Genomic DNA, 26,883 nt, shown 5'->3' on the forward strand with positions numbered 1-26,883 from the left:
TGAGCTGAGCTGATATTTTCCACGTTGGGGCTTTTCCTGTACTGTGACATTTTATTGATATATCCACACGCCATGAATGGCAGAAATCCATGGAGGATTTCCGGCCTAATCTGTGCATGCTATGAGTTTGTGCTGGCTCTTTTCATTTTGTTTCAAATGCTACTTGCACTTCTTGCTCTCGAGGTTGCAAAGTTTCTACCTATTGGTCGAGCGTTCTCGTGTAGTAGGCACAGGCAACACAATGCCTTTTGTTCTGGGCATTTCCCTCCTTTCTCTCCTTGCCGCGAAAGAGACAGTGGCCAAAGCTCAGCAACACCAAGTGCATCTCGGACCCCCACTCGGTTCTCTAGAGGTCTGCCTCCCAGAACAGCCCCTCCACAAGAAATTCAAAGCAGCAGAGATGCAAGTGAGCTTACATTTCCAAGAAAGGCGTGAGCTTACATTTCCAAGAAAGGCAGGTCTTGCTAACTAGGCGAGGAGCCTCAGTATGTCTTCAGCCTATAAAAGGCAGAGCAGACATAACAGCTCTGCCAGTCTGGGGGAGGGTACTTCAGAGTTCAAAGGTTCAAAGCTTCTCTGGATGGAGAGACATGTCAATGCATTGAAGCAGGATTGGACCTTTATGGTGACTTGATTGAGGTGAGCTCAGAATATCTGAAGCAGAAGGATCGAGGGCATGAAGAAGTAATTTTGAGTTTGCTTAAGGCGTTGCAAGCAGGGCAGTGTTTTACTCCACTTTTGAGGCATGTAAGGTCATGGTTGGGCCTAGCACCTGCTTCAAGAAATGTACGGAGGCAGTACCTAGTGGTTTTCTTTCACAGTTTTTTCAGTATTCCTCTCACCGAGACGGTGAGCGGTCTTGTGGCGGGCAACCTGTAGCAGGGCTACAATTGTCACTTCACATGACAGACAATTGGACAGTTGGTTACACTTGGTCTGGTTCACACTGGACGGACCCTCTGGGCTGGGAGTGACACGTGGCAGTGGCAGGGTACCGATGATGGTCTAGTGGACATCGTGGCCAGGTCACCACATGGTTGACATTTATGAGCCGTTGGTGGCCCTTTATGGTGTTACATATGAGTAGTAGCGGTTGGTCATTGGTATCATCTTCTTCACCTTTGGTCCAGCATCGTGCGAGGAAAGCAGCGAGTCTTACACAGAGCACTGTTTTCACCATCCCTGCACATCTGAGCCTCAACACCCCATTTGTACCTGTGAGTCCTGGGCTGGAGCTGAGTGTGCTGCCACGCCAGAGTCTGTACATGGTTCTTTGAGCTAGTCGAGTCCACATGTTCTGGTCCATTGTTGTGTCTCTGTTGTTCTCCATTGTTTCTGTGTTTCATTCTGTTTGAGAGAGTTTCCATTGGTTGAGTGAGATTGTCACGCACATTGCACTGAGGGGCACCCACACTGTAGAGAGCACGACACATTATCTGCGCTACAAGTATCTACCTTTGGTGGAATTTGCCTACAATAACACGATACACTCTTCGACGGGGAAGGTGCCATTTGAGATTGTTGAAGGTGTTGCGAAGGTTCCACCCTTGCTAAGCACAAAAGATAAGATTTTTGAAGCTGATGAGTATACGCGCGACTTAGACACGGCTTTTGCCAAGGTCCACGAGGCTTTGCAGAAATCTCAAGAACGACAGAAAAAGGCAGCAGATTGCCATCGTCGCGATTTGAAATTGAAGGAGGATGATTGGGTGCTCTTACGTTTTGAGAAGACACGCCTCAGAAAGAAAATGGGAAAGGAGATGCTTTTTCCAAAGCTTAGTATGCGATATTACGGACCTTTTCAGATCTCCGAAAGATCAATGATGTCTCCTTCCGTCTTAAACTGCCTGAGGAATCACAATGCATTTCATGTGAGTCTCTTGAAACCTTTTAAAGGTGATGTGCCTGATGATGGGGAGCCCTATGAGCAACCCCAAGTGGAGGAAAACGAGGAGATCCTTGTTCCTGAACGGATTTTGGCACATAAGGACACAAAGAATAAGGGTAAAGTAAGAAGGCGGTTCTTGGTTAAATCCAAGAACTATCCTACATTGGATGCGAAGTGGATGGAGGAGGAGGACCTAGCAGATACTCCTCAGATTGTGAAACTTTACCTCGAAGCTTTTGGTTTAGCATAGTCTACTCCAAATGGAACCCAGAATTCAGCTTGGCCGGAGATCTGGTGCAGTGGGATGCACAAGAGGGGAGTTACTCCGCTCCTTTGTCAACAGATGCCTTGATTTTTAGAATACTAGAGTCACTGATGTCTCTTTGAGCTTCAGGGATATTGAGAGCTGACAGTATTCTGCTGTATGACTTTATGAAATGGAATTTCTGAATATGAAATCGATTTGTTCTTGACTTGTTTTGAAGTGCAGGAACTGATAGACGAAATGATTGCAGCATTTTGATCTAATTGATCTCGAATAGACATGGTTGCAATAGGGGTTAGTCAATCGGGCATCGATGAGGTCTTGAGTGGATCTAGATGCGATTGCTAGCTACATTGCGGATAAATCATGGTCTAACATCTGAATGAATGTTGAATGTCATGTGATGTCCTGTGATGTCGTGTGATGTGACTATCGATTGGTACATGTGCTAGATGTGTGTTCCTAGTACGTAGGTACTAACGGTCAGTGTCTGCTAAGGCAGTTTATGGCTTCTGTTTGTTTTGCAAGTGTAATCGAGGGCGATTACAATGCTTTCAAGAGGGGGGTATGTCACAAAGTGTGACGTGGCTGCGAGTGTACACACACACTTTTCCCCGTAAAGCATGGATAGTCCCAGGGAATGGGTAGGCTGAATGATGATGTGGCTGCTGCGTACGGTGTTGCAAAACAAATGATGACGTGGCTGACTGTACGTGCTGTGGTACGGATGCCCGCGATTTGCGGAGATCTTGCCACGTGGCAGGTTGTACGGATGCTAGCAGGGAAAAAGCAAAGCAGCGGCAGTTTTTGCTTTTCAGGCTACGCTAAGGCTGTTTTTCTTAATTCTACGCAATACAGCCAGAGGGCTTTTGAGAATCGCTTTATTATTATTAAAGCATCACAGAAAGAGAGAGAAAGAGCCTCTTTTTGCTTTATTTTCAAAGCTTTTAAAATTTCAGCTTTTGAAGCTTTTGGGGGCTCCGCTTTTAGCATCCCTTGTACCTTTAAATAAGCTGGCAGGGCCACTCACAACTCAGAGCATCTGGACGCAGAGTCTGAGTGTGAGCGCCTGCCCGCACTCTTGTACTTTGAACTCAGATTAATACAAAAAGAAATACCGAAAGGGGCACAAGTCTTTGGGGTCAATATCTCTAGGCACGGAACTCCTCGGGCCAATGTTGAATCAATTGTGAACTGTGAACTGTTTTGAAGTGGTTATTTGGTGCTGTCGCGGTAGATTCTTGACTTGGAGTGTCCAAGTCTGTTATATATCACTTCACCTTTCTGTTCGTTGGTGTTGCTGGTACTAAAGAAAGATGGATCTTGGAGAATGTGCATTGACTATAGAGCTCTCAATAAAATCACCATCAAGAATAGATTCTCTATCCCAAGGATCGATGATATACTTGACAAAATTCAGAGTCGTCTTGTTTCAGCAAAACTGATCTGAAGAGTGGATATCATCGAATCCGAATTGCTCCTAGAGACATCTACAAGACAACTTTCAAGATAACTTTTGGTTTGTACAAATATTTGGTGATGCCGTTGAGAGGATTCGGGCTATACCACCCAGAAACAAGCCCTCTACTCCAAGAATAGCCTAGAGGATTTCTTTTCACTATCTTTATTGGCCTAACAGGCTATAGCATTACTATTATCCCTTGGTCACTCATGCCGCCGCGGGAAGAAAACACCAAAACATCCTAATTAGATATAGAGAGATGACAAGAAGTGGCTATACTCAGGCTGAGACCACACACTCAAGAGCTACTGAAGCTCACACAAATTCCCAAATGTTGCGTTATACACCTGTCTCGTCACATGACACACCTTAGCTCTATTTTCTTACTCATAATTCTTGTGGAAAACACAAACATCTTCACAACAATCACAATGGGCATTCGACATAGAAACCTCTTGCATCCATATCCAGAGAACTATCATGGTAAGTCAAATCGACACTAAAGTAAGAGCTGAGCTGGGATAACGTGACGAGTGAATATCCTGAGATCCCTTTTCTCTCTTTGAAGCCTGTCCGCCGATGATGCTCACTCATTGGAAGGTTATGGATCTATTCTCAAGTTGCATCTTAGTTGGATCTGATCTCTACAGTGAAATCCGAGAGGCCCTCCTCTGAAATTGGCGTCCCCTGCAGCCTTGCCGTCTGCGAGCTCGATCCCGTGCTCTTCTCTCTCTAACAGTGCCGCCTCCTCAAATCCCTCCATTTGATGCCCTTTGAATCCCCATCCTGAGTTTCTTCCCAGCCTCCGGTTGATAGCCTTGCCCAACCCCTTCTGTTGCAGCTTAATGGGCCAACCTCGAAAGCGCTCCCTTCTGGTTGCACCTCGGCTCCCTTTCTCTGAAATTGGCGCCCCCCGGCCCTAATTTGAATGCCCCTCTCCCCTTTGCTTCTCTGGCGTACCCTGCAGCTCACCCTTTTTTGTGCTGCTGCACTCTTGTCGCACCCTGTGTGCTCCCTTCGTTTACTCGCTCCTCTCCGCTCGAGCTCGGGCTCCCTTCACCTCTCGCTTGCCCTGAGTGGCTGCTGCTCGTTCACCTTCTCTCCCCAAGCTCCTCTAAATGAGCGGCACACCCTCTCTGGCGGCCTGGAAGCGCTCTCAAAGCCCTCCCATTTTTTAGCCGGGAGGCTTCCTCCTTCAATTCTCTTTGCATTGGTTGCACCACAGCCCTGCCTGCAACCCCTTCATCTTTCTGGCAGCCCTTCTTTCTCCGTTTTTCCTGAGCTTCCACTCCCCTCTGAATGAAGATCTTCTGAGCTGGCCGTCCAAGCTCAATTTTGAGGGCATTCTTCTTCCTCCTCGTGGCCATGATGACGACGCCTTCCCATTTCCTCTTCCTTCACGTGCAAGGCATGGCTCGCCTGCTGGTGCCCGCTCTCTGGCTGCTTCTTCCTAGGTACTTGCACCCTCTTTTCTTCTTTTTCCTGGCGGTTTTGTGGCTTCTAGAGACCTCCTCACTGCATGGTAGCTCATGCTCAGCACGCCCTTTACCTAGGGATGGGAGGGTATGGGTGAAGGCTGTAGGAGTCCTGGTGCCTTGTGCGTGTCGAACTTGACCTTTTGGCATACTAAGCAACTGCGAACAAACTCGTCCACATTCTTTTTGAGCCTCGGCCAGTAGAAGTAGTGCTCAACACCCTTCAAGGTGGTATCTATGCCGCGGTGGCCCAGAAAAAAAGGTGGACAAAGGCACTCTGTCCAAAACCTTTTCCCTCTAGGCTGTGTAACACACAACATCGTTTTCCGCATGAAATAGCCGTCCCGTATGGAATAGCTTGTAACTGTCTTCCCACACTATAATTGGGTAAAGATGTCTACAAAATCAGGATCGATAGCGTACGGGTCCATCTTTACATCTTCCGCTGAGACGATGTGTCCCAAAAAGTGTATCTCTTGCAAGAAAAGCTCGCTCTTTTTCGCGTTTACAACCAGTTTATGTTGCCGCAGTGCCTGGAAAACTTGTAACAAATGGTGTCTTTGTTCTGCCTCACTAGAAAGTGCCCACAAATGATTGGTAATCTCTGAAAATCCTATCGCATTTGTAAGGTCAAATGGCATCACCACATATTCATACAAACCAAAAATTGTCCTGAAAGGTCTCTTGTAGACGTCTCCAAGAGCAATTTGGATATATATATATATATATATATATATATATATATATATATATAGAGAGAGAGAGAGAGAGAGAGAGAGAGAGAGAGAGAGAGAGAGAGAGAGAGAGAGAGAGATTTTACTAATGTCCTTTAGAGGCCACTATCAAACACATCTTGGCTACACTTGTTTGGCATCGATTCCATAAAGGCATAAAAAACAAACTAAAAATATAATGCTTCTAGGAAACCGCTTTAGACTCCTAAGCGGTATGATTTATAATGGGTTTCATTACAAAATGGTGAAGATAGCTATATCTAAATGGGGGTGTGGTTACTCCTAGAGAGAGAGAAATGAAATGAAATGTAATATTAACGTCTCCAAAAGGCCAAAATGACCTATGAGACCAAACAGGGTAGTTTTCGTTCGATGTACGGGACGTCTAGTACCGTTCGGCTGGACCCGTTTCGTTCAGTACGTTTAGTACGTTCCGTTCGGTCGAAAAATGTAGCCGTTTATGACCGTTGGCGACAGTTTTTGAATGGTGACAGTGAACGTTAGTGGGCATTTAGGGAGCCGTTTTGGAGCATGTTTGCAACCATGTGGCATGTACCAAAGCCCATTGCCATGCTCTCCCTCTCACATGCATAATGCCCCATGCTCTCCCTCTCCCATGCTCTTCCTCTTCCTATAATCTATTTAAGCAACTCCACCTTGTTCTCAACACAACCTACAAGCTACAAGCTCTAGCCTCTCAATGCTCTCATCATCCATGTGCTCCCATTGAAGCTCTCAAGTGACAAGGCTCAAGCTCTCCATCTTCTCTCCCTTGGGTCTCTCCCCCTCAAGCTCCCATTGAAGCTCGAGTCTCAAGTGACAAGCTCTCCATCTTCTCTCCCTTGGGTCTCTCCCTCTCAAGCTCTCATAATTGTAATCTGTACAAATGTCAAGTTTCTTTAAGGCCTAAGCCTTAGGCTTAAGGATTATTTGTTTTTTTTAATTTTGAACGTACATAATGTCATCGTACATCATAAATTTTTTTAGTTCGTTTAGTACCGCACATCATCGTATGTGTACAAAACGTACAAGCAAGCAAGGGAGCGACTCTCTCTCTCCAATCAAAGCAAGGCGAGGAAGGGAAGGAAGGGAGAACTCCGGCACGGCAAAGAGGAGGCCAGAGGAAGATTTGAAGGGCATGGAAAAGAGGAGTTAAGGACGTGACGAGGATACGAAGGGTTACGAAGTGAAGAAAACGAAGGAGGGTCTTGGTTTTTGCATGCGAGGAGCTTCAAGAGGACGAAGCAAGGGTGTTTTTTCTTGTGCTCGAGAGAGCAAAGCATTCAGGAGGAATTCGAGAGCTCCAAGCAATCTCTCTCTCGTGCTCAATCGACCTAAACAAAACAAAAATTCCAAGCAATCTCTCTCTCTCTCTCTCTCTCTCTCTCTGTCTCTCTCTCTCGGGATTAGAGAAACAAAGCAAAGCCTCGGAAAAGGGGAGAGATAAGCAAGGAGTCGAAGACAGAAGAAAAAGGGTTAGATCTCACAAAGCAGGGAGTTGCAGCACAGTTGGTAATAATTGAAGCATGATGATCGATAGAGTGAACTTACATGAGGTTTGCAAAATCTTGAAAGTAGAAGAAGCAGTTGAAGGGACAGGAGGGAATTTCCATCACTGTCATCAACTAAAGATTGATTAACATTCTGTTAAGCCCCGGTGTCGTTAACGGCCCGGTTAATTCTGTTAATAGGGAGCTTAAACTCCTAGTTAGCAGATGATCCAAGTGACGGTGTTAACAACCCGTCTTGGCTAAGTATTAAGTTGTACTCAAAGTATTACTCAATTAATTGATGATTATGGCAATTGCCAGAGCTGTCAGTGTCTCTCGTTCTCTCTCTTTCACACCTCTCACAGCCAGAGGCCCGGCGCCTGCCCGGCTCACATTTCGAACACATATCCCTCGACAGCGTAATTGGGTGCCGAGCTGTAAAACACGGTTAGAGAAAGACATGACTGGCATACCATTCTGCTTGAGATTGCGCCAATCCTCTTTCAACCGCGCTAGGTACTGTGGTGGCATAAACTGCGCCTTGAGCTTGTCTTGGAAGTCGGCCCAATGGAAAGAAAGAGGAGCGCCTTCCTCGGCTTCCTCTAGGTGTGTGGTCAACTGTGTCTCTTGCCATGCGTGGTATCAATTAATGGAATCACCGGCAAGGTACATAGCTGCCGTCAAAACCTTGCTATTTTCTGTCTTCGTAGTTGTCGCAAAGTAAGCATTAAATTGATGCAACCAAGAATGAATAATAGTAGCATTCCATCTTATTGTTATACTTATTGAACGTCAGCTTCTGTGACGGGGTTGTTGGAGTCCAAATCTTTGATTGTGCTACTTGATGAACTACCAACTTCTTTGACCGGCTCGGACTTCGAGGTGAGTACTTGTCGCTCCAACTCTTGTATGCGTTGGTCTCTTTGCGCCTCACGCTTTGACTCCAAGGCCGCTCGTCTCTCTTTGGCCACCTCCCTCCAAGCGCGCTTGCTTACGCTCACGCTTAATAGCTGTCTTTCTTTCTGCTTTTCTTTCTTTTCGTTCCTCGGCCGCCAAGCGCGCTTGGTCATGCTCGCGATCCAAGGATGCCTGTCTTTCTTGGCGCTCCCGATCCATGGATTCCTGCCTTTTTTGGCGATCACGCTCCAAGGTAAAGTGTTGCGCTTCTTGGTGTAACATCATGTCCATCATCGACTTGACTAAAGCCTCCATAGGATTTGGTGCAATCCTTGGCGTAGATGGGGAAGGGGGAGGGTCAAAAAAATCTCCTGATGGGGAAAATTCTTCTTTGCCACTGCCATGCTCATCACTTCCATGCGAAATATCCATTCCGCTTCGGGTAACGACCATACACTGAAGTCTTGGGTTCTTAAGTTCACGAGGAACTTGGGTTCTTGTAAGTTGTGGGTCTTGGGTTCTTGAGGTTTTGGAGTCTTGAGGTTCTTCTTTCGCTTGTATCTGTGTTAGAGAAGGATCTTCTCTTACCCAAGCTCTTCTCTTTCCTACGGGTGCACCCCTTGGCAGCCTTGTGCTCACACCAAGGTTGCTTTTTCCCACCTCACGTCGATTGGCCGGCCGCTAACTGCACGGTCCGCTTTTAATGAGTGAAAAGAGAAACAAGGGGAGGTTGACAAGCCCTTCTTTCTTGGGTTTCTTGTTACTCTTCCAAAATACGATTAGGAATCGACACACCCAAGAGGACTTGGGTTACGTGCGACCACACAAGGGTTGCTTTTTCCCACCTCATGTCGATTGGCCAGCCGCTAACTGCACGGTCCGCTTTTAATGAGTGAAAAGAGAAACAAGGGGAGGTTGACAAGCCCTTCTTTCTTGGGTTTCTTGTTACTCTTCCAAAATACGATTAGGAATCGACACGCCCAAGAGGACTTGGGTTACGTGCGACCGCAATAAGCAAAAAAATTTCTTGTGGTTCTTTCCTTGAGTGATATAGAACATTGCCAAAGCTTTGATACCAATGTAAGGTGCAACGGAAGTGAATGTTGAACTTTGCTCAAGATGAGTGCTCCGAACTATGCTCAAGGGTTCCTTTTACTTATGGAAGGGAGAGCCTTCCGTTCCTTTAGTGAGAGAGTGCAAGTGATCACAAACAAAGTGGATAAACACTGTGAATGAAGGTGCTGAGACTAAGAGATAGAGAGAGAAGAATATGACACCAGAATGTTGTCAAACCCTCCTCCGAAGGCCCCACTCTCTATGGCGAGAGCGGTCTACTATTGATTGCACAAATCTCTACAATGCAATGAACTTGCCGACGATGTCGACGACGACGGGCTGAAAACTGAAAACGCTAATGGCTAAAATCTGCAAATGTTGTATTTGCTGAATTCTGACTCTATGTCGATGACGATGGCGATGGCGATGATGCGACGACGACAAGCTAAAAACGCAAATGCTGAAATCTGCGTTTTCCGGGCTGAATCTGCAAACTTTGGCTGATCTAACCGTGCGGCGAGGATCTGTTGCGGGAAGGTGAGATCTGCGAAGTTTGGGGTTTGCGATGCGGGGTCTACACTCTGAAAACTGAAAAAGCTGATGTAGAGAAGGTGAAGATGCCGAGAAACTGCAAAAACGCTAGGCTGAGAATCTGGTCCAAAAACGCTAGGCTTGTTTTGAGGTCTGCAACAAAACGGTAGGGCTTCATCTAGCAATTGCAAAACTTTGGCTGATCTGCAATGCTGAGGAAACATTGGTTGGTCTTGGTAGCTTGAAAACGCTGAGTCTTCTTGCCGGTCTTGCTGAGAAGGTGCACTTGACGGTGGTCTTCTGCCTCTTCTGCCAAAAAGTGCTAGCGCTAGGTTTCTTATATAGTCACTTGGCCAAATTTCCCTACCTAGTTTCCCAACAAAAGTCACTTAAAAATTATAAGTGAAAAATGGCTAAAATAGGGAAAATGGGTCTGTGCACTGTTAAAATGCTCCTGATGGGTTCTGACCGTAATCTGATGATCATGCTGTGTGCAACCAAAGGATATGCATCTACTCTAAGTGCCTGGGCATGCACGGTCTGCGAATAGACTCACAAAAGTGCCAGAACACTTCCTAAGCTAGGCTGACTGAACTGAATTGAACCCTAGTCATGAAGTAGCTTGTGCACATACACATAGGGTTAGATGTGCACGTGACAGAAATGAAATGAAATGTAATGTTATATTAAAGTCTGCAAAAGGCCAAAATGACCTATGAGACCAAATTGATACAATGTTGGTGGATCTAATCCAATGTCTGGGTACAAAAATAAAAATAAAGTGAAAGACTAAAATCATCATCAGTACCCGAGGATGCCCGGCATCTGGCGTTGTTCGAGAAAGTACTGTGTCGGTCGTTGAAGATCTTCGTCAATGTCCACCTCCGTAAATAGTCGTACTGGGCGTCTCCCATGTCGTGCTAGAATAGTCCTGATCCTCTGATGGTGCCTCTGTCGATGTCATGGTCGCTCTCGTAGACGTGGGCATCTAGCTCTCCCGAGCTCAATGGCTCTATCAACTAATATGCCTCTGGTATAAGTGGGCTTTGAAGTTTGTTGTGGAGCATGCTCATCTGGCTGCTGAGTCCTTGCTCTGAAGAAGTCAGTTATCTCCCTCTTATCTCCCTCTTATCTCCCTCTGTGAATGTCTCCCATCACGTGATATCCTCAAGAGACTCTCCATGTGTTTGCGAAGCTCTAGCAAAAACAACCCGACGCATCTCCGATCTTGATATCTCATGACTCTAGCCAATGGTCCAAAGCCCTCTCTGAATACTAATAGACAATGAAAGCGGCCTTGTATCTCATAGTATACGAGACGATGACAAATGTGATGTAACTTTGATCTGGCTCTATATGACACAATTGGCATATCGTGGCCTCTGCTGGTACTCTCCTAAATCTGCTAGTCTCAATCTCTAGCTACGCGATGATGTGTGCATCTGACCAATAGCACATCGTATCCCATAGGATAAATGAGTGTCCATATAGGCTAGTCTGATCACATATCCACCTTCTGTTAGTTGGAGAAGATGCTCTCTATAGAAAGCCATCTTCGTGCCCAACTCCTTTGTCGGCTGTATCCATGTGCCCTTGGTATCTAGCTGAATCTCTCCTGGCCATGTGTAAAAGTGGGTGCTGACCTCCTGACCCACTGTGGTGTGGTGTTAAACACATAGTTACCAAGAATGGCAAATCGGAACGGGGAACGGCAACATGGATGAAATGCCATTCCTTGTTTCAAATACTCACGTTTGAAATACGGAACAGGGATTCGGAACGGGAACTTGGGATGGGAACGGGGACCTGAAAATGGCCATTCCTTGTTACTATGGTTAAACACCATAACCTTGGTTTTTCCGAGGTTAACAGACAATCCACTATTGTGGGCAAATGTGTATGAAGCATCTAAATGACGCTGCATCCCCTCCGGTCCGGGGAGTCAGAAATCAACACAATATCATCAGCATATAACAATAGTGGGATCCATGTCCCTGCCAACTGTGCTCCTCTATCACCATCCCTCTCTATGTAGTCAGCAACCTCATCCACATACATGCCAAATAGTGTAGGAGATAGCGGGCAGCCCTGTTTCACCCCAACAGAGTGAACCAAAGTAGAAATCCTCTCTGGAGTGCGCACATACCCCACTATTGACTTGTATAGAGCCATGATCTCCCAACTCAACTCTTTGGGTACCCCCATCTCCTGCAGCTTGCACATCAATCTAGCTCGGGGCACTGTATTGAAGGCTTTGCGGAAATCCACAAAGCAACAATAGAGCCGTTCCCACGTGATCTCCCCTCCTCAATAATGGCTCTGAGTGTCAGAATATGATTAAGAGTAGAGAAACCTCTCCTGAAACCCGCATGCCCTCTCTCTGCGCCCATCTACTCAACTGTTGCTCAAGGATGGATGCGTACAACCGTGCCAATGTGTGTCCAATCATGATAGTGCAGTAGTTCCCAAGCTCCATGGGGTCCCCTAACTTGAAGATAGGTACGATAGGAGAGAGAAAATGAAATGAAATGAAATGTTATATTAACGTCTTCAAAAGGCCAAAATGACCTATGAGACCAATCAGTTACAAAATAGTGAATCTAATACCATGTCTGGGTACAAAAGAACTAGAAGTGGAACAAAATACTACTACTACTACTACAATCTAAAACTACGTGGGTGTAGCAGCTGATACAATAGGTACCCGGTAAACTGGATGTAACAGTGTGAGAAACAAAGATGGAAGAAATGGTGAGGATCCATCCTCATCTGCACTCTGGATGTCGAGAGAGTATGGCTCGAATCTTCTGTTGTAGTCTCCGTCGATGCTGTGTAGCTCCTCTCCTCAGTCGCGGTCGTCTGTATCTCTGTAGCTCCAATGCTCGGTCGATGAGAGTGCCAGTAGTGGTCGAATGAGTGTGGGACGAGCTCTGCAGTGGTGGCTGCTCCTCTGGCTGTCCCATATCTAGTGAAAAGAAATCTGTAATGTGTCTCTGGGACTGCCTCTCTCTAGCTCTCCCCAGTAAAGTGTCTCTATACCTGTGTAACTCAAGTAGATATAGTCCAAGACATCTCTGATCCTCATAACTCATGACCCTAGATAGAGGACCAAAACCCTCTCTGAATAAGCAGTGGAAACGCCCCCGTATCTCATAGAACACTGTGCAATGACATATGTAGTGCAACTCTGTCTCTGGCTCTCTCTGGCATAATCGGCATATCCTGCTGTCTGCTGGTATCCCTCTGAATCTACCGGTCTCAATCTCGAGCTGATGTGAGGATGTGCGTATCTGACCAATGGCACAACGCAAACCATGAGACATATGTGTGTCCATGTAGCTGGGTCGAATCACAAACCCATCTCCTGTGAGGTGGAGAAGATGCTCTCTATAGAAAGCCATCTTTGTGCTCAACTCCTGAGGCGGCTCTATCCATGTCCTCCTAGTGTCGAGCTGGATCAGGTCCTGACGAATGAGTCTAGTGATCTCCACCCGTGTAAGAGACAGCGAGGGTGCCTGAAGAGAATACTGGAAAGGGGGCAACCTGTCCATGGTGAAGCCATGCGTCTGAAACCATGAAGTCATCTGTGCATACCAGCATGAAGTGTCCCCCTGTAGAGCTAACTGTCTGGAAGACTCAAGGGCCAATCTAGCATATCTGTCTCTAGTAGTATCCCATAGGCTGTGCACAAAGGACACTGATCTGGTAAGCGCCTCAATCTCCATGGGGGGGGCAGCTAGCTCTGCTCGAATGATCGCGTGAGGTACGGAGGCCTTGGCTCTAATCAATCGGGAGATCATAGATACCAAGGGCCTCTCCATACCTCTCCAACCATCCTGGCCTACAGAAGGTCCCCATACCTGTACCCCATACATCATAGCTGAGGCTACTAAAGTATCAAAGAGCCATAACTTTGTCCGAGGTTCCTGGAACTGAACCTGCGAACACATCCTCTCCAAGCCTCCCAAGGCCGCATAAGCTCTGGTCAGTCTAGTCTTTGCTGCTCTCCCCAAAGAAAACCTCGGCCCAGTGAAGACTATCCCAAGGTAAGTGTATGCATCTGTATACTCCACAATCTCTTGACCATACGTGAAGGTCGGTGCCGATCTCCTGATCCACTGCGGTGTGGTGTTAAACACCATGACCTTGGTTTTACCAAGGTTTACAGACAATCCACTATCCTCTGCAAAACTGTGTAATGCATCCAACTGTCGCTGCATACCCTCTGGTGAGTCAGAGATCAAGACAATATCATCAGCATATAACAACAATGGGATCCACGTCCCTGCCAGCTGGGCACCTCTATCACCCTCTCTGTCAATGTAATCAGACACCTCATCAACATACATACCAAATAGAGTAGGAGACAATGGGCAACCCTGTTTCACCCCGATAGTGGAGTGAACTAAGTCAGATATCCCCTCTGGGGTGCGTACATGTCCCATCACTGATCTGTATAAAGCCATAATCCCCCAAATCAACACTGTGGGCACCCCCATCTCCTGCAGTCTGCGCATCAGTCGAGCTCTCGGTACCATGTCAAATGCTTTGCGGAAATCCACAAAGCTACAATAAATCCGTCTCCCATGTGACCTGCCCTCCTCAATGATAGCTCTGAGTGTCAGAATATGGTCAAGAGTGGAGAAACCCCTCCTGAAACCTGCCTGTCCCTTTGCCCGTACACCCTCACCCTCTGCCCAGTTACTCAACTGCTGCTCAATAATGGATGCATACAATCGTGCCAGTGTGTGTCCAACCATAATAGTGCGGTAATTTCCAGGCTCTGTAGGATCACCTGCCTTGAATATAGGCACAATAGTAGACAACCTCCAAGTCTCAGGTAATCCCTCACACATGGCACGATTGAACAACACTGCAAGAACCTCCATCAGCATATCCCTAGCATGTATAAAGTGCTCCGCTACTAGACCGTCATGATCGTAAGCCCTCCTGGTCCTCATCCTGTCAATGGCTCTCTTTACCATCTCAGTGGTAAAGAAGGTGCTCGTAGGTGGACATGGCTCTGTAGGATCTGGAAGGGGATCCTGCCCAGGAACCGTATATAACGATGTCGCATACTGGCCCCACACATCAGGAGAAGTAATCACTGGGGGAGGGGAGTGCTCATGGAAGAGTCGCCATGCCTCGCCTGAGTCTCTACTCAAGAACAACTGATACAAGTCTCGCTCCATCTGGGCCAGGTAAGCTCGTTTCTTCTTTCGCACAAGGCGCCGGAAAGCAATCCGCGACTGTCTGTAGGTGATGACTCCTAAATGAAGATCCCTCTGAAGCTGGGCTCTCATCTCTCTGCACTCCTCATCATACCAACTATTCTGGGGCATGCTCCCAGAATGTCGCCTCCGATCCGGTTGAGTGTGTGGGTATGCCTCTGATGCTGCATCATGTAGTGTCTCAGTCAATAAAGTAGTGCACTCCTCTACTGAGAGGCCTGGAGCAACTGTGCATAGACGATCCCAGATCGCCTCTGTATAAACCGAGTCAGTCTCTGGTGTAAATGTATAACGGGTGTGTGACCTGCCTCCTGATTTCTGGGCTGTACTAAACTGAAAAGATACGGACAGTGTCAAGAGAGCATGATCCACTGCTACGCCCACTGGTCTGGCTCCCACCGTGAAATCCTGAATACAAGGAATAAAGCTCGGCTGTGTCCTAACATAGTCCACTGTACTGGCCCCATGTCTGTGTGGAAAGCATGTGAAGCCTGCTGCTCCAGGAAACCGCTGTAAGCCATTAAGTATGGCTAGCCCATGTGTAGTCGTCATCTCCGTGAGGTATCTCCCATACTCAGTCTGCTCTCTGTCATGTGAGCATCTGTCAAACCCCAGCTCATCCACATCCAACTCTCTAAGCATCTCATCTGAGGTGTCGTAGAAGACTGTCTGACAGTTGCCCGTTCGAGAGAGAGAGAGAGAGAGAGAGAGAGAGAGAGAGAGAGAGAGAGAGAGAGAGAGAGAGAGAGAGATGACATCCCAAAGCTTTATAGGGATCTTGGCAACAATGATTTTCATGGGCAGATACCGAAGTGGATTGGGAAACTTACCAAGCTTATGGCTTTGTAAGTAGGCTTGCCTTTAGAGACAATAATGTATTCTTTCTTTTTCTTTAAGTGGATATTTACAATGTTAGAAGTGTCAGACATTCAGGATTCTTATAGGTTTTTATTCTTGACGTTTTAGAGACTTACAATCAAATGATCTTGATGGAGCCATACCAAGGGAGCTCGGCAAGCTCAATGAGCTTTTTTTTTTGAGGATCACTAACAACTCTCTTTCTGGTTCACTTCCCGAGGAGTTTGGGAAGCTTTCAAGCTTAAAGATTCTGTATAAGACACTCCCCAGATAGATGCAATTTCTTACCAATCTGGAAAAGGTAGCAGTGAGAAGAGTCCATATCTAACAAATTCTTCTGTTAATATTACCTCAGGGCTTGTGAGAACAACTTTCTGAGTGGCCCGTTTCCTCCCTCTTTGATGAAGTTGACAAATATCTCTCACCTGTAAGTTTCGGCAAGTTACTCTGATTTACTAAAGCCAGGGCAACCATGCCTTTAAGAAAAAGAAAATGTGTGTTGCCATCGAGTTTTCAAAATATGTGTTTAATTGCATAACGTGGGCAAGCACATCAAGGCTCTTGGGCTTTTCTTCCCCAGATGTATGCCTAGTTATTGTTGTGTACATTATTACTTTCATTCTAAATTGTCTGTTGTCACTTTTCCACATTGTTGAACTGTGAAGCACTGATGCACTTTTTGCAGGCACATGGACCACAATCAGTTTACCGGAAGTTTGCCTGATTGGCTTGGCCAATTTTCAGAGTTAGTACATTTGTAAGTTTCTGAAGTTTCAATCTCCATGCAAAATATGGTACTAGGCTTATTCTAAGAGCCCTTGTTGGGCTTTCTGTACCGGAATGTGGGTTGCTTGAATGATATGTTTACATGTGTCAGTATGTTCTCTGAGGTGAAAACCTCGTTGTATTGAAATATTGTATGAATGAGTGTTCTTAGATTTGCACACGTAGTATGTTCTGTAAATTGAGAAGCTCTTTTCAACTTTGTATATATGAGTGCGTGCTCTTCAGTTTAAGCTTATGCTTACTCCAATATTTTATCATCAATATTGATAGAAAGTAATTTTGTTTTCTTTGTTTGGGTTTGACGCAAAGCGGGATGCCATTCTACTGTTTATACTATTAGAAGATCGTTCGTTGTACTTTCGTGTGTGGAGTTACCACATTGTACTTTTGTGTGTTCCAGAGTCAATCCGTTTATATGATTACGAGTACAAATTGACAAGCTTTATCCAAGTTTGTGCTCGTATTTATATAGCATAATACTGTTCCATATGGTTCCACCTTACAGTTACGACTATGACCACTTTAGAATGCTGATAATTTTAGTGGGAGGGTGTTCAAAAAGGGTTCGAAACAAAGGTTACATTTTGATGTCAGAGGAGGAGATGGGACTGGCTCCATTGCTTCTTTTGCTATTTAGGGGAGATGCTAAATATGTGTTGTCTTCGCAAATATTTTGAACGATGTAGATGAGAAGCACATTATAAGCAGATTGCTCGTCGCACTCCAATTTGCTGTCTTATCACACAGTTTTATTGATGTAATCAGAGTATTGAACGACAATCTGATAGTAGGGTCACTTCCTTCTGAATTGGGAAACTGTTTCAAGCTTCAGCAGCTGTGAGTGTGAGCTATGTTTTGTACATACATTTTGATAACTTTTTATGTTTGTGCTTAATGAGGCCTCTATGTTTACATTTCTAGGAAGTTAGACAACAATCTCATAGAAGGACCCATCCCGGCCACTTTTGGGTTTTTAACAGCTTTGGTGGACATGTAAGTCAAAATTTCAGAGAATTTTATTGAAAGATTTAATAATAATGTGAGGTGGAATCTTTTAGTGACAATAAACACCTTTACGATCATTAACTGTGCCCTCACATAAACTCTCTCATGGGCCATTGCATCATCGCATGAATCCCCTCTACGAAGAACCTCGTATGAGCTTCTCTATGCCTCTCAATAATGGCCTAGGTGTGGTGAGTGTAAATATATTGTTGACGTGCTCTGTGGGTAGGACGAGGGCGTGAGAGATCTACTAATCTCTGTTGGTCAATCTTGGAGATTCACAGTACCTGAAAAGTGATGTGTCCTATGGTTTTGCTGAGGGGTGCTGCTCCAGAAGAAATCTCTCACTTGCATCCAAGAAAGAAAGAAAAAAGAAAGCTTATTAACGTCTTCTAAAGGCTGAATTGTCCTACGAGCATGATTCATATACATGAGCGTGTCCCTTGGCTACCCATGAAAAAGGACAAAAGGTGGTTGATGAAAAGATGGAGCTCTATATCTATCATATGAGGCTATTTGCCTAGGGAGTGTAATCGTGATATGCATAGCTGGCACCATCTCCTACCAAACTGAGGGTGTAGGATATCATGCGTGGGTAGATATTGTTAGAGTTTCAGATTCTTGTTTGGTAGTGGCTCCAATATCTCCCAGGAGCAGATTAGAGAGTGGGGGCTTTTTTGTGGCTGGGTCCGACCGTACCCCTGGTAGACGTACTTTCTCGGTGGTGCATTCCACGATTGTGCCTGTCACAAATTGTTGACGTGTCAAGTCACTGAACACCCCAGCCAACCAGCCTAACCCTAGCAAAAGCAGAAGAAGATGAAGTCCTCACCAACTTACAGATCCTCGCCGAGTGGCCCATTATTCTAACCCTAGCAAAAGAAGAAGAAGATGAAGTCTTCACCAACTTACAAATCCTCGCCGAGTGGCCCATTATTAAAATGGGTTAGGATTAAAAATCCTAACCCCTAACAACTTATGGAACCGGCCAAGGGGCTTGAAACCCTTAAAAATAAAGCAGACACTTAGACACCACCAACTAGCGTAAAAACTAATGACGTGGCAGCTGTTGGCCACTATGTGGTACATTACGTCTTGCTGGATCTTCTCGAGCTCCTGTATCAGCTAGCTGGAGAGGTTGATGAGGCACTTTCTTTGGTCAAGGCTGACACCCAATTTGCCCCCAACAAAGTAGCCTGGCAGGTCATCACCTTACCATGTTCTCAGGGGGTGCTGGGGATCATTGACCCAGCGCAGCAGAGCAGAGCCCTCCTTGGGAGGTTTGTGGTCAAAGGACTGCTTCCAGGAGAGGAGCCCTTGAAGGAGTTGTTGCTTCACCGGCTTCGAGCTTGGGTGCCTCATACAGGAGCCCATGGAGCCCTTCCGTCAGGTGGATTTTGAGAGAGATGGGCAGAGTTGGTTTGAGTAGGAGTTTAGAGGACCGTTTTGGTGCGAGCTTGCTTAGATCCTGGGAGCAATTGAGGAGTGGCCTAGAGCAGCATCAGTCCACTTGTACGGAGTAGCGTTTGAGGCAGCCTTTTGTTTGGAACTCCATGGTCAGCACACAGAGAGGCCACCTGGTTGGTAGTAGGCCTCATGTTTCTTGGGGTCCCATGGCAAAGGGTCCAACCCGCACTTTTGGTGACTCGCTACAGTTTTCAGGTTTGTCCAAAGAGGCTCAGAGCATCCAGCTATGGGGCATGCGAGGTGTGCAGAGCATGTGCCAAGACATTATAGAGGCCTTACTAGTTGAGTGACCCGCCCCTCTAGAGACAGCAACTCCTAGATGGATGGGGGCCTTCACGCAATTGGAGGTCCTCATTGCAGTTCGAGCTTGCTTGGAGTCCGTACCTCACATGTCCTTTGAGATCCAGGGAGAGCGTCGCTTTCACAGAGTCTCAGTAGAGGCTCCTCAGGTTGCAGAGTGCTGCGACCACTGGCGGCTTTGGGCTTGGGAGAGCTGCCCTGTGGCACGAGTGCAGTGGGACCCTGGAGAGTGGTTCTGGAGAGACCCTTTCTTTTCAGCCGATCACCTTGGGAGCCCATTCTTTCAGTACACAGTTCGACTGGGGCGTCACATACTGGCAGCACGGAGGGAGGCTCGTCGTGCTGCAACACTTCATTGGTAGGAGGAGGGTCTCAACGCGGAGTTCCTGCCAGGTTTTTGCGAGCGGTTGTGGGACTCCAGACAGCCGAGGAGAGTTACTTTGTTCCAGTGGCGTGTTGCACACAAAGCTACAGCAGTTGGGAGCTGGCTAGTACAGAATGGCTTTTCGGCAGCCTGTGCAACTTGTGGTCATCCTTTGGAAAGTCGGCGACACTGTCTGTGGGACTGCCCCATGGCACAACAGGTTTGGCTTTGGGTTCTTCGACTGATGCCATCTCTTTTCACAACTTTACAGTACACTGGGGGTGCTATAGCCTGGTCTACTCTTACGGACCCTACGCTCGAGTTTGAGTTGGCTTCCACCAGCAGGATGATAGTGATCCAGGGGGTCGACCTACACTTCAGCTTGCTACAGAGCTTACTATTGTCCAACTTACTATTGTATCGCAACACCAAATCACCCTTTTCAATTTTCTTGTCCTCTACGCATTCATTGGCTTTTAGTTGAGCCTTCTTTGATACTTCCTCATAGTAGCTCAAAGCTAAAACTCTGTCCAATTGCAAACATTGTAAATCCAGCAACCTTTTCTGCCAGGCATTTGCTTACTCTTCATCTCCCAATGACAATAACTTGAGTGCATGAATCTCCACTTCAATTGGCAATAAAGCTTCCTTGCCATAAACCAAGTGACAAGGAGAAAGTCCTGTGCTCGTTTTGATAGCAGTTCTGTAGGTCCATAATGCACAGGGCAACTTTGAATCCCAAGTCTTCCCATGTGTCTGGGTCATCTTTGTCAAGATCTTTACCAACTCTCCATTGAATCTCTCATTGAGACCATTGCATTGTGGATAATAAGGAGAACTGTACCTATGCTGTATTGAGCTTCTCGCATAAGAAATCAAACAGCTCTCCTCTAAATCCTGGTCCTCTATCAGAAAGTAGCTCTAGGGGTACACCAAATTTGAGCATATATGCTCATAAACAAATTTCCCCATCTCCTTACTGGTGATTTGTTTGACAGCCTTGGCTTCTGCCCATCGAGACAAATAATCCACTGCTATCAAGATGTATGCATTTCTCTTGCTAGTCATAGGTGAGGGTCCAACAGCATCAAGACCCCATTTTTCAAACACATCAAAAGCTAGGATTGTCTTTCGCAATTCAGGCTTCAAAATTCTCTGTCGCATCCTTTGGAAAAGTAAACACGACTTGCACCAATGATTAACATCCCGCTGAATGTTTGGCCATTTATAGCCTTCTTGCAAAATTTTATGCAACAAGATTTTCATGGCAAAATGGCCTCTACAAGAGCCCTCATGATTTTCTTCCAGGATTTTGTAGATTTCCTCTTTCCAAGGCACACGACGCAAAACCAAATCACCTCCTTTCATGTAAAGCACATCATCAAGCATTTTGTATTTCCTGGCTTTCCTTATAAACGCATACTTTTTAGAAGACGGTAAACCTTCAGGTAGGACACCTGTTAATAGAAATTTCACTTTTTTTGATAACATTTTTCTTCCATGATATAAAGGAGCATGTGCCTTTAGCACAAACACACAAGTGATCATTTCTTTGGCAGCATCATGAGCTTCTTCATTTTGAGACCTTTCACTATGCTGCAAACTCTATGCTTCAAGCTTTTTGAGTAACGCTTTCACTTTGAAACATAAATTCTTCAGTTTAGGGTTCTTATTCTTCCATACTCCCAATACTTGCTTTACGACCAAGAAGGCATCTCCTTTGATCTGCAAGCGGCTAATCCCTAACTGTAAGAAAATGTGTAAACCATCTTCAAGAGCCATGTATTCTGCTTCATTGTTGCTCTTTGCATCAAGTTTTAGCCCTTGTTTTCTTACAAGCTTCCCTTGTGCATCATATATGACAATGCCTCTTGAAGCAATATCATGACTTCTTCGGTAAGAACCATCGAAGTATAACAATGAAGCATCAGATATGGCAAGAGTTTCGACTTTCTTCTTCCGCACCACCTCTTCTTTAACCAAAACAGGAGTGTCTTTATAAGTGAGTAAATCTGTCAGGGTAGCTCGAGTACTCTCCTCCACCAAAAAGGTGAACTGAAACTCCTGGAGCTCAATACCCCATCTCATCATTGTTTTTGATATATTTGAATTATTGAACAACTGGGGAAGCAATGAATAACTGGGAAGAAAGGTGAATGACTTTTGCAGCAAGTAGTGTCTGAATCGCCTGCAAGCATAAACCATACTGGTCATCACCAATTCAATTTCAGAAAAATCTCTTTCATGAGGAGTTTCCACTGTGCTAGCATAATGAACAGGCTTCATATACTAAGATTCTTTTCCTTTTTGCAACAACATGGCCCCAATGGCATCATCTCCCACTGATGTGTTAACATAAAACTCCTTTTTCTAGTCAGAAGCTTGCATAATAGGTAACATACTCAAAACCTCTTTAACTTTGTCAAAAACATCATCACAATCACGAGACCATTCCAAGGGATCATTCTTAACTGTTTGCTGCAATGGATACAATAGCTGTGATGCCAAAGGTATGAAACGAGACAAATATTTAACTTTTTGTATGAAAGTGGCCAACTGTCTGGTATCTTTTGGAGATGACATTAACAACAAAGCCTCCAGTTTCTCTGGATCTGTTTCAATTCCATTTTCTGAAATCACATGCCCAAGAAGCTTCACAAATGACATTTCTTAGGATTGAGCTGACCCCCGCATTCATCATATCTTGCAAAAGTCATTTCAAGCTTTTGAACATACTCTTTCCTTGAATTGTATACACAAAAGTCATCGATGAACCCTTTGACAAACTTCTCAAGGAACGGGGAAAGGATCCAATCCACTTTCCTTTCAAAAGCTCCAGGCCTATTTGTCAACCCAAAAGGAAGGCAGCAAAAGCAAAAGCTAAAGCAACCCCATGGTGTGATAAAAGTAGTCTTTTTTCGGTTTTCAGGAGCAAGGATAAGCTGAAAATATCTTGAATAACCATCACAGACACTGTATCTTTGAAAACCAGCCACTGCATCTAGAAGTTCATCAATGAAAGGCAAAGGGTAAGGATCTTTCTTGGTCATTGCATTCAATGGCTTGTAATCAACACAAACTCTCCAACACCCATCTTTCTTTGGAGTGACCACTACAGGGCTCACCCATTCAGCATTATCAACTGGCACAATGAACTCTGTATCCAATAGTTTATCCACTTCTTCCTTTAAAGCATTCATCTGTTCCTTACCTATCCTTCTTAATTTCTGCCGTATTAGCTTTACCCCTTCAACTAGCTCGATCTTCACAGGATCCCTAACAAAACTCCTTATTTCCTAGTATGAAGTGATGAAAAGATTTGGAAACCTGTCCAACATTGCTAAGTACTTCCTCCTTGCATTTATATTCCCTGATAATTGTAGCACTTCACTAACTTCTCTCTGTTCCTCGTCCAACTACAAAAATGACACTTCACCCTCATCACTGGAACTCGAAGGAGTGCTACTTCCTGAGTCTTCAGAACTATCATCGCTGGTAGTTTCAGATTCATCATTCTCACTCACATCTTCATATGCCATAGGTTGTTTGGTAGTCGTATCAAACACTCTCTTTTCACCCTTCTTGCCATGCACACCGATTGTGCCCTTGCCTGAATCTTGCACGGCAACAACAACTCTCAACCAAGGTCGTCCTAGAATGAGAGGAAAGGCTTTCAAATGAGCTTGCATAACACGAAAGTTTATCATAACCTTCATATTAAAGACCTCGACTTCCAAATTCTTGATCATTCCCAAACATTTCACTTTGGCATGGTTTGCTAGTCGAATCCGAAACCCACAGCTTCCGCATGTAATGAGACCCAATCTTTCGACACATGACTGTGTGATCACACAAACTTGAGCACCTCCATCAATGTAGGCTTCTCCTATTCCCACACCTTTGTGCCAAGCGTTCACCATAGGATGTTGCACAGACAAAACTCTGACTTGTCCATGCTTCGGCTCTTTCTCTGGATTCACTAATGACTTCCACTGCCTTTTAAGTTTGGGCACCATATTCATCAATTGTCCAAAAGTACAATCTACTTTCCTCCCAATCAAGTCTTCCTTTAAACTGTAAGCTGTTTGGCCTTCTCTCAAGGGCAAATTTGCCACTTCAAATCGTCTACGAGGTTTTCTCTTCCTCTTGGCTTTCGCATCTTCACCCTCCTCCTTCCCTTTCTTTTTGCTAGCCCCTGGCGCGGCATAGCCTTCCCTCTCTCTTTTGCCTATTGTCAACACATCTGCGTCTTTCTTTTGTACCTACACAATACCCACATGACCACCAGAGGTTGAGGCTTGATTTTCCTGTTTAGTACCTTGATCTCCCTGTATATCCAACGCATAATCATTAGCCCTATTAGGAATTTGTTAAGGAAGTGGAAACATATCACCTCCCATCCTTGCTGGCTTTGAACAATAAGTGCTAATATGACCAAGTTCACCGCAATTATAACAAGTGGGGATGAACCTCCTCTGCGGCTCAAAACCGCCTTGTCCACGACCAGCATTTGCATTAGGCTGAGCTTCACATGCCTGAGCCATTTCTCTACCACGTCCACGACCACGACCACCTCCTCCAAGAACACTAAGTCGCAATTCTTGCATCATGGTCATCATGTTTTGCATATTTCGTTGTAACTATTCGGTAATAGCAGCCCTTTGAACAGGTTGGCCTCCAGCTTCTACTTGATTCTCCTCCTTTTGGCTACCATTATTTTGTACAGGGACCGCTTTTCCATATTCATTAAGTCTTTGAGCCTTCTATTCTTTCTCTCTGGCAACAGTGACTGTCTCCTCGAAGGTGACAGGTCTTTTTAACTCGACTTTGAACTTCGGGATTTCTTTTAAGTTTGCCACAAAATGGTCCTTCTTTAACATGGATGGAGGGATCTCATTTTCCAAAGCCGGAGCCCATTTATCCCATAAACGGGTGAACTGCATGACAAAATCATCAAGATTCTGATTAGCCCTCTGAGTGTACCCTAGAATTTCATGCCAAACTTCATCCGGTACTTCGATGGATCAGTATTGCTTGCTTCACACGATTGTAGTCCAAAACTATCCCTGGATTTTGTGCCTGCATCAACTCCTCATAATTGTGTAACCAAACTTTTGCCTCATCCTGTAAACTATATTGCAGCAGTCGCAACAATAGAGCTTGGTCTAGTATATTTCCCAGTAAGCAATTGACTTCCAACTTTTCAATAAAAGTCTGTGCATTCTCGTTAGGCAATCCATGAAACCGTGGGAATTCGTTTGCCATGTTTGATTGCCACAAAAACACTTACATGTGACGTCAAAACTCAAGGGATGTCGATTGATCGCTCCAGTACCTAATCCACCTCACACTGGGTAACCCGCTCCCTAGTGCTTGGCTTCACAAAACCTCACGACCCTCCAAAGGCTGCAATCCAATTATACGACCGCCTCAAGTGCTCTCCACAATTTGCACATACATAGGCGGTTGTCCGTAAAGGACCCACATCCCTTTTACATTCACTGCTTGCAGAATAAACATATTTCATAGGAATGGGAGCATAAGGACGCTTGCTCCTTAGTGGGGGCACCAAAGCGATGTTAGCGTGCAAACAAGAAGGAAAATGAATGCCCCTATAGCTTTGCACGAGCTACACCGTCAGAACAAAGAACTATTGCACGGCCAAAAACACCTGTGGTAAACACCTGTAGAGATTTATGAAAAACCCTCCGAGCATGGAACCCACTCAAAATCAGAGGACATCATGACGAAGTTCGTCTCGTGGAGATGTCCATAGAGTATCCATACGCAAAAAACAGAGAAGAAACGAAGAAGTTATGGCCGCTCGAACATGGAGGTGTCCTTTTTCTTGCTAAAAAATGAGCTCTCTGGAAGTTTTTGCAGGTCTGCAGAGAATTGTAGCTATTAAAAAGGGGGATTTTTTGGCTCTTATCCCAAGGGATTTTCTCTCTCCTCTTAGCCGACATGGTTCTCTTCTTGGGTACCTTTTAATTGGTCCAATTTTGACATTTTTTGGGTGAAAAATGACCTATCAGTGACCCTCTGACCAAGGAATGGGGTGGGGGCAAGTGTCCGGGGACCAAAAAATGTGGCCAGGCGCCTCGGCAGCTGGTGTGGATTGAAAATTTCGCCATCCCCTTTCCGATGAGGCCACGAGCCCCCATAGCCAAGCCTTGAGAGAGCTCCTCTCTCCTTTGATACACCATAATGGGCTCCCAAAGTGCCCTATGTACCCTTCACTTTCCCCTTTCCTCTTCCCATGTGGGATTAGTTCCATGCCACATGGAACTCTCCCGAAGCTTCCCAACTTCCCCAAAAATTCCCAGCTTCTCCCAAAGCATGAGAGGACTTCTCGGACAATTTTCTGCGAGGAATACCTTGTTGCTCCGGTCACTGAATGACGCACTATAACACACGGCTCAAAGCCCATTACCTCTGCTATCTCCAGAAAAATAAAAACTTCAGCATTTCAAATCTTAGACCCCCAAATTGGCCTAGTTGCCCTAATTGCCCTTCCCGCATGTACCTGCAATCACCTTCTAAGTTGAGACCGTCCGCTTTGGATGCTCATAACTCATGATGTACAAGTCTGATTCACAAGCTATAAAGCACGGCTGAAAATACTTATTAAAAACCATATTTTGGAGTCTTGAACAACCCAAAACATCAGCATTCAAGCTTGGCAAAATCACACCTTTGTACATGAATTTTTACAGAGCCACTTTCAAAACTCGTAGGGCTATGTACACATATATACACGAGGCTAGTGGGCAAGCTTTTTAGCACGAATTAGTGACTTTATGCTCATCCAAAAAATGCCTGACAACGTACTGGGGAGGGGGGTGTTAACATATGGCAATGTATAGGAATCTGCTTGTGTTAGCTCTCAACCTCACCCACATGTATCTAGCATGATCATCGCTCCATACAATATGTAGTAGTGGCTGTAACTCCTCCAAAATAGCACTGCTACTCCTCTCGAACCTCTACTCCCATGCTCAGATGTCGCGACTGTCCTGTGGGCTGTCTCCCATCTGTATCCCACCACATGTGGCATAAGCTGTCCAGGGATTG

At 45.4% G+C, this 26,883-nt stretch overlaps 1 protein-coding gene across 17 annotated transcripts in view; it reads left to right on the plus strand.

The window, feature by feature from the left end:
• LOC147449460 (uncharacterized) overlaps nt 1-26,883 on the plus strand; it is a 139,914-nt gene that overhangs the window by 48,509 nt on the left and 64,522 nt on the right. For 10 of the 17 annotated variants that reach the window (XM_086521907.1, XM_086521919.1, XM_086521912.1 and 7 more), the window contains 6 exons: nt 15,803-15,874; nt 15,996-16,139; nt 16,243-16,314; nt 16,573-16,644; nt 17,439-17,510; nt 17,595-17,666. In XM_086521907.1, the coding sequence (XP_086378033.1) occupies nt 15,803-15,874; nt 15,996-16,139; nt 16,243-16,314; nt 16,573-16,644; nt 17,439-17,510; nt 17,595-17,666 (504 nt within the window). The remainder of the gene's footprint in view (nt 1-15,802; nt 15,875-15,995; nt 16,140-16,242; nt 16,315-16,572; nt 16,645-17,438; nt 17,511-17,594; nt 17,667-26,883) is intronic. The other 7 variants (XM_086521905.1, XM_086521908.1, XM_086521918.1 and 4 more) reach the window with 6 other exon arrangements.

Source organism: Adiantum capillus-veneris, chromosome 10, assembly GCF_014529385.1.
Source record: "Adiantum capillus-veneris isolate H3 chromosome 10, ASM1452938v2, whole genome shotgun sequence".
Taxonomy (NCBI): Eukaryota; Viridiplantae; Streptophyta; class Polypodiopsida; order Polypodiales; family Pteridaceae; genus Adiantum; species Adiantum capillus-veneris.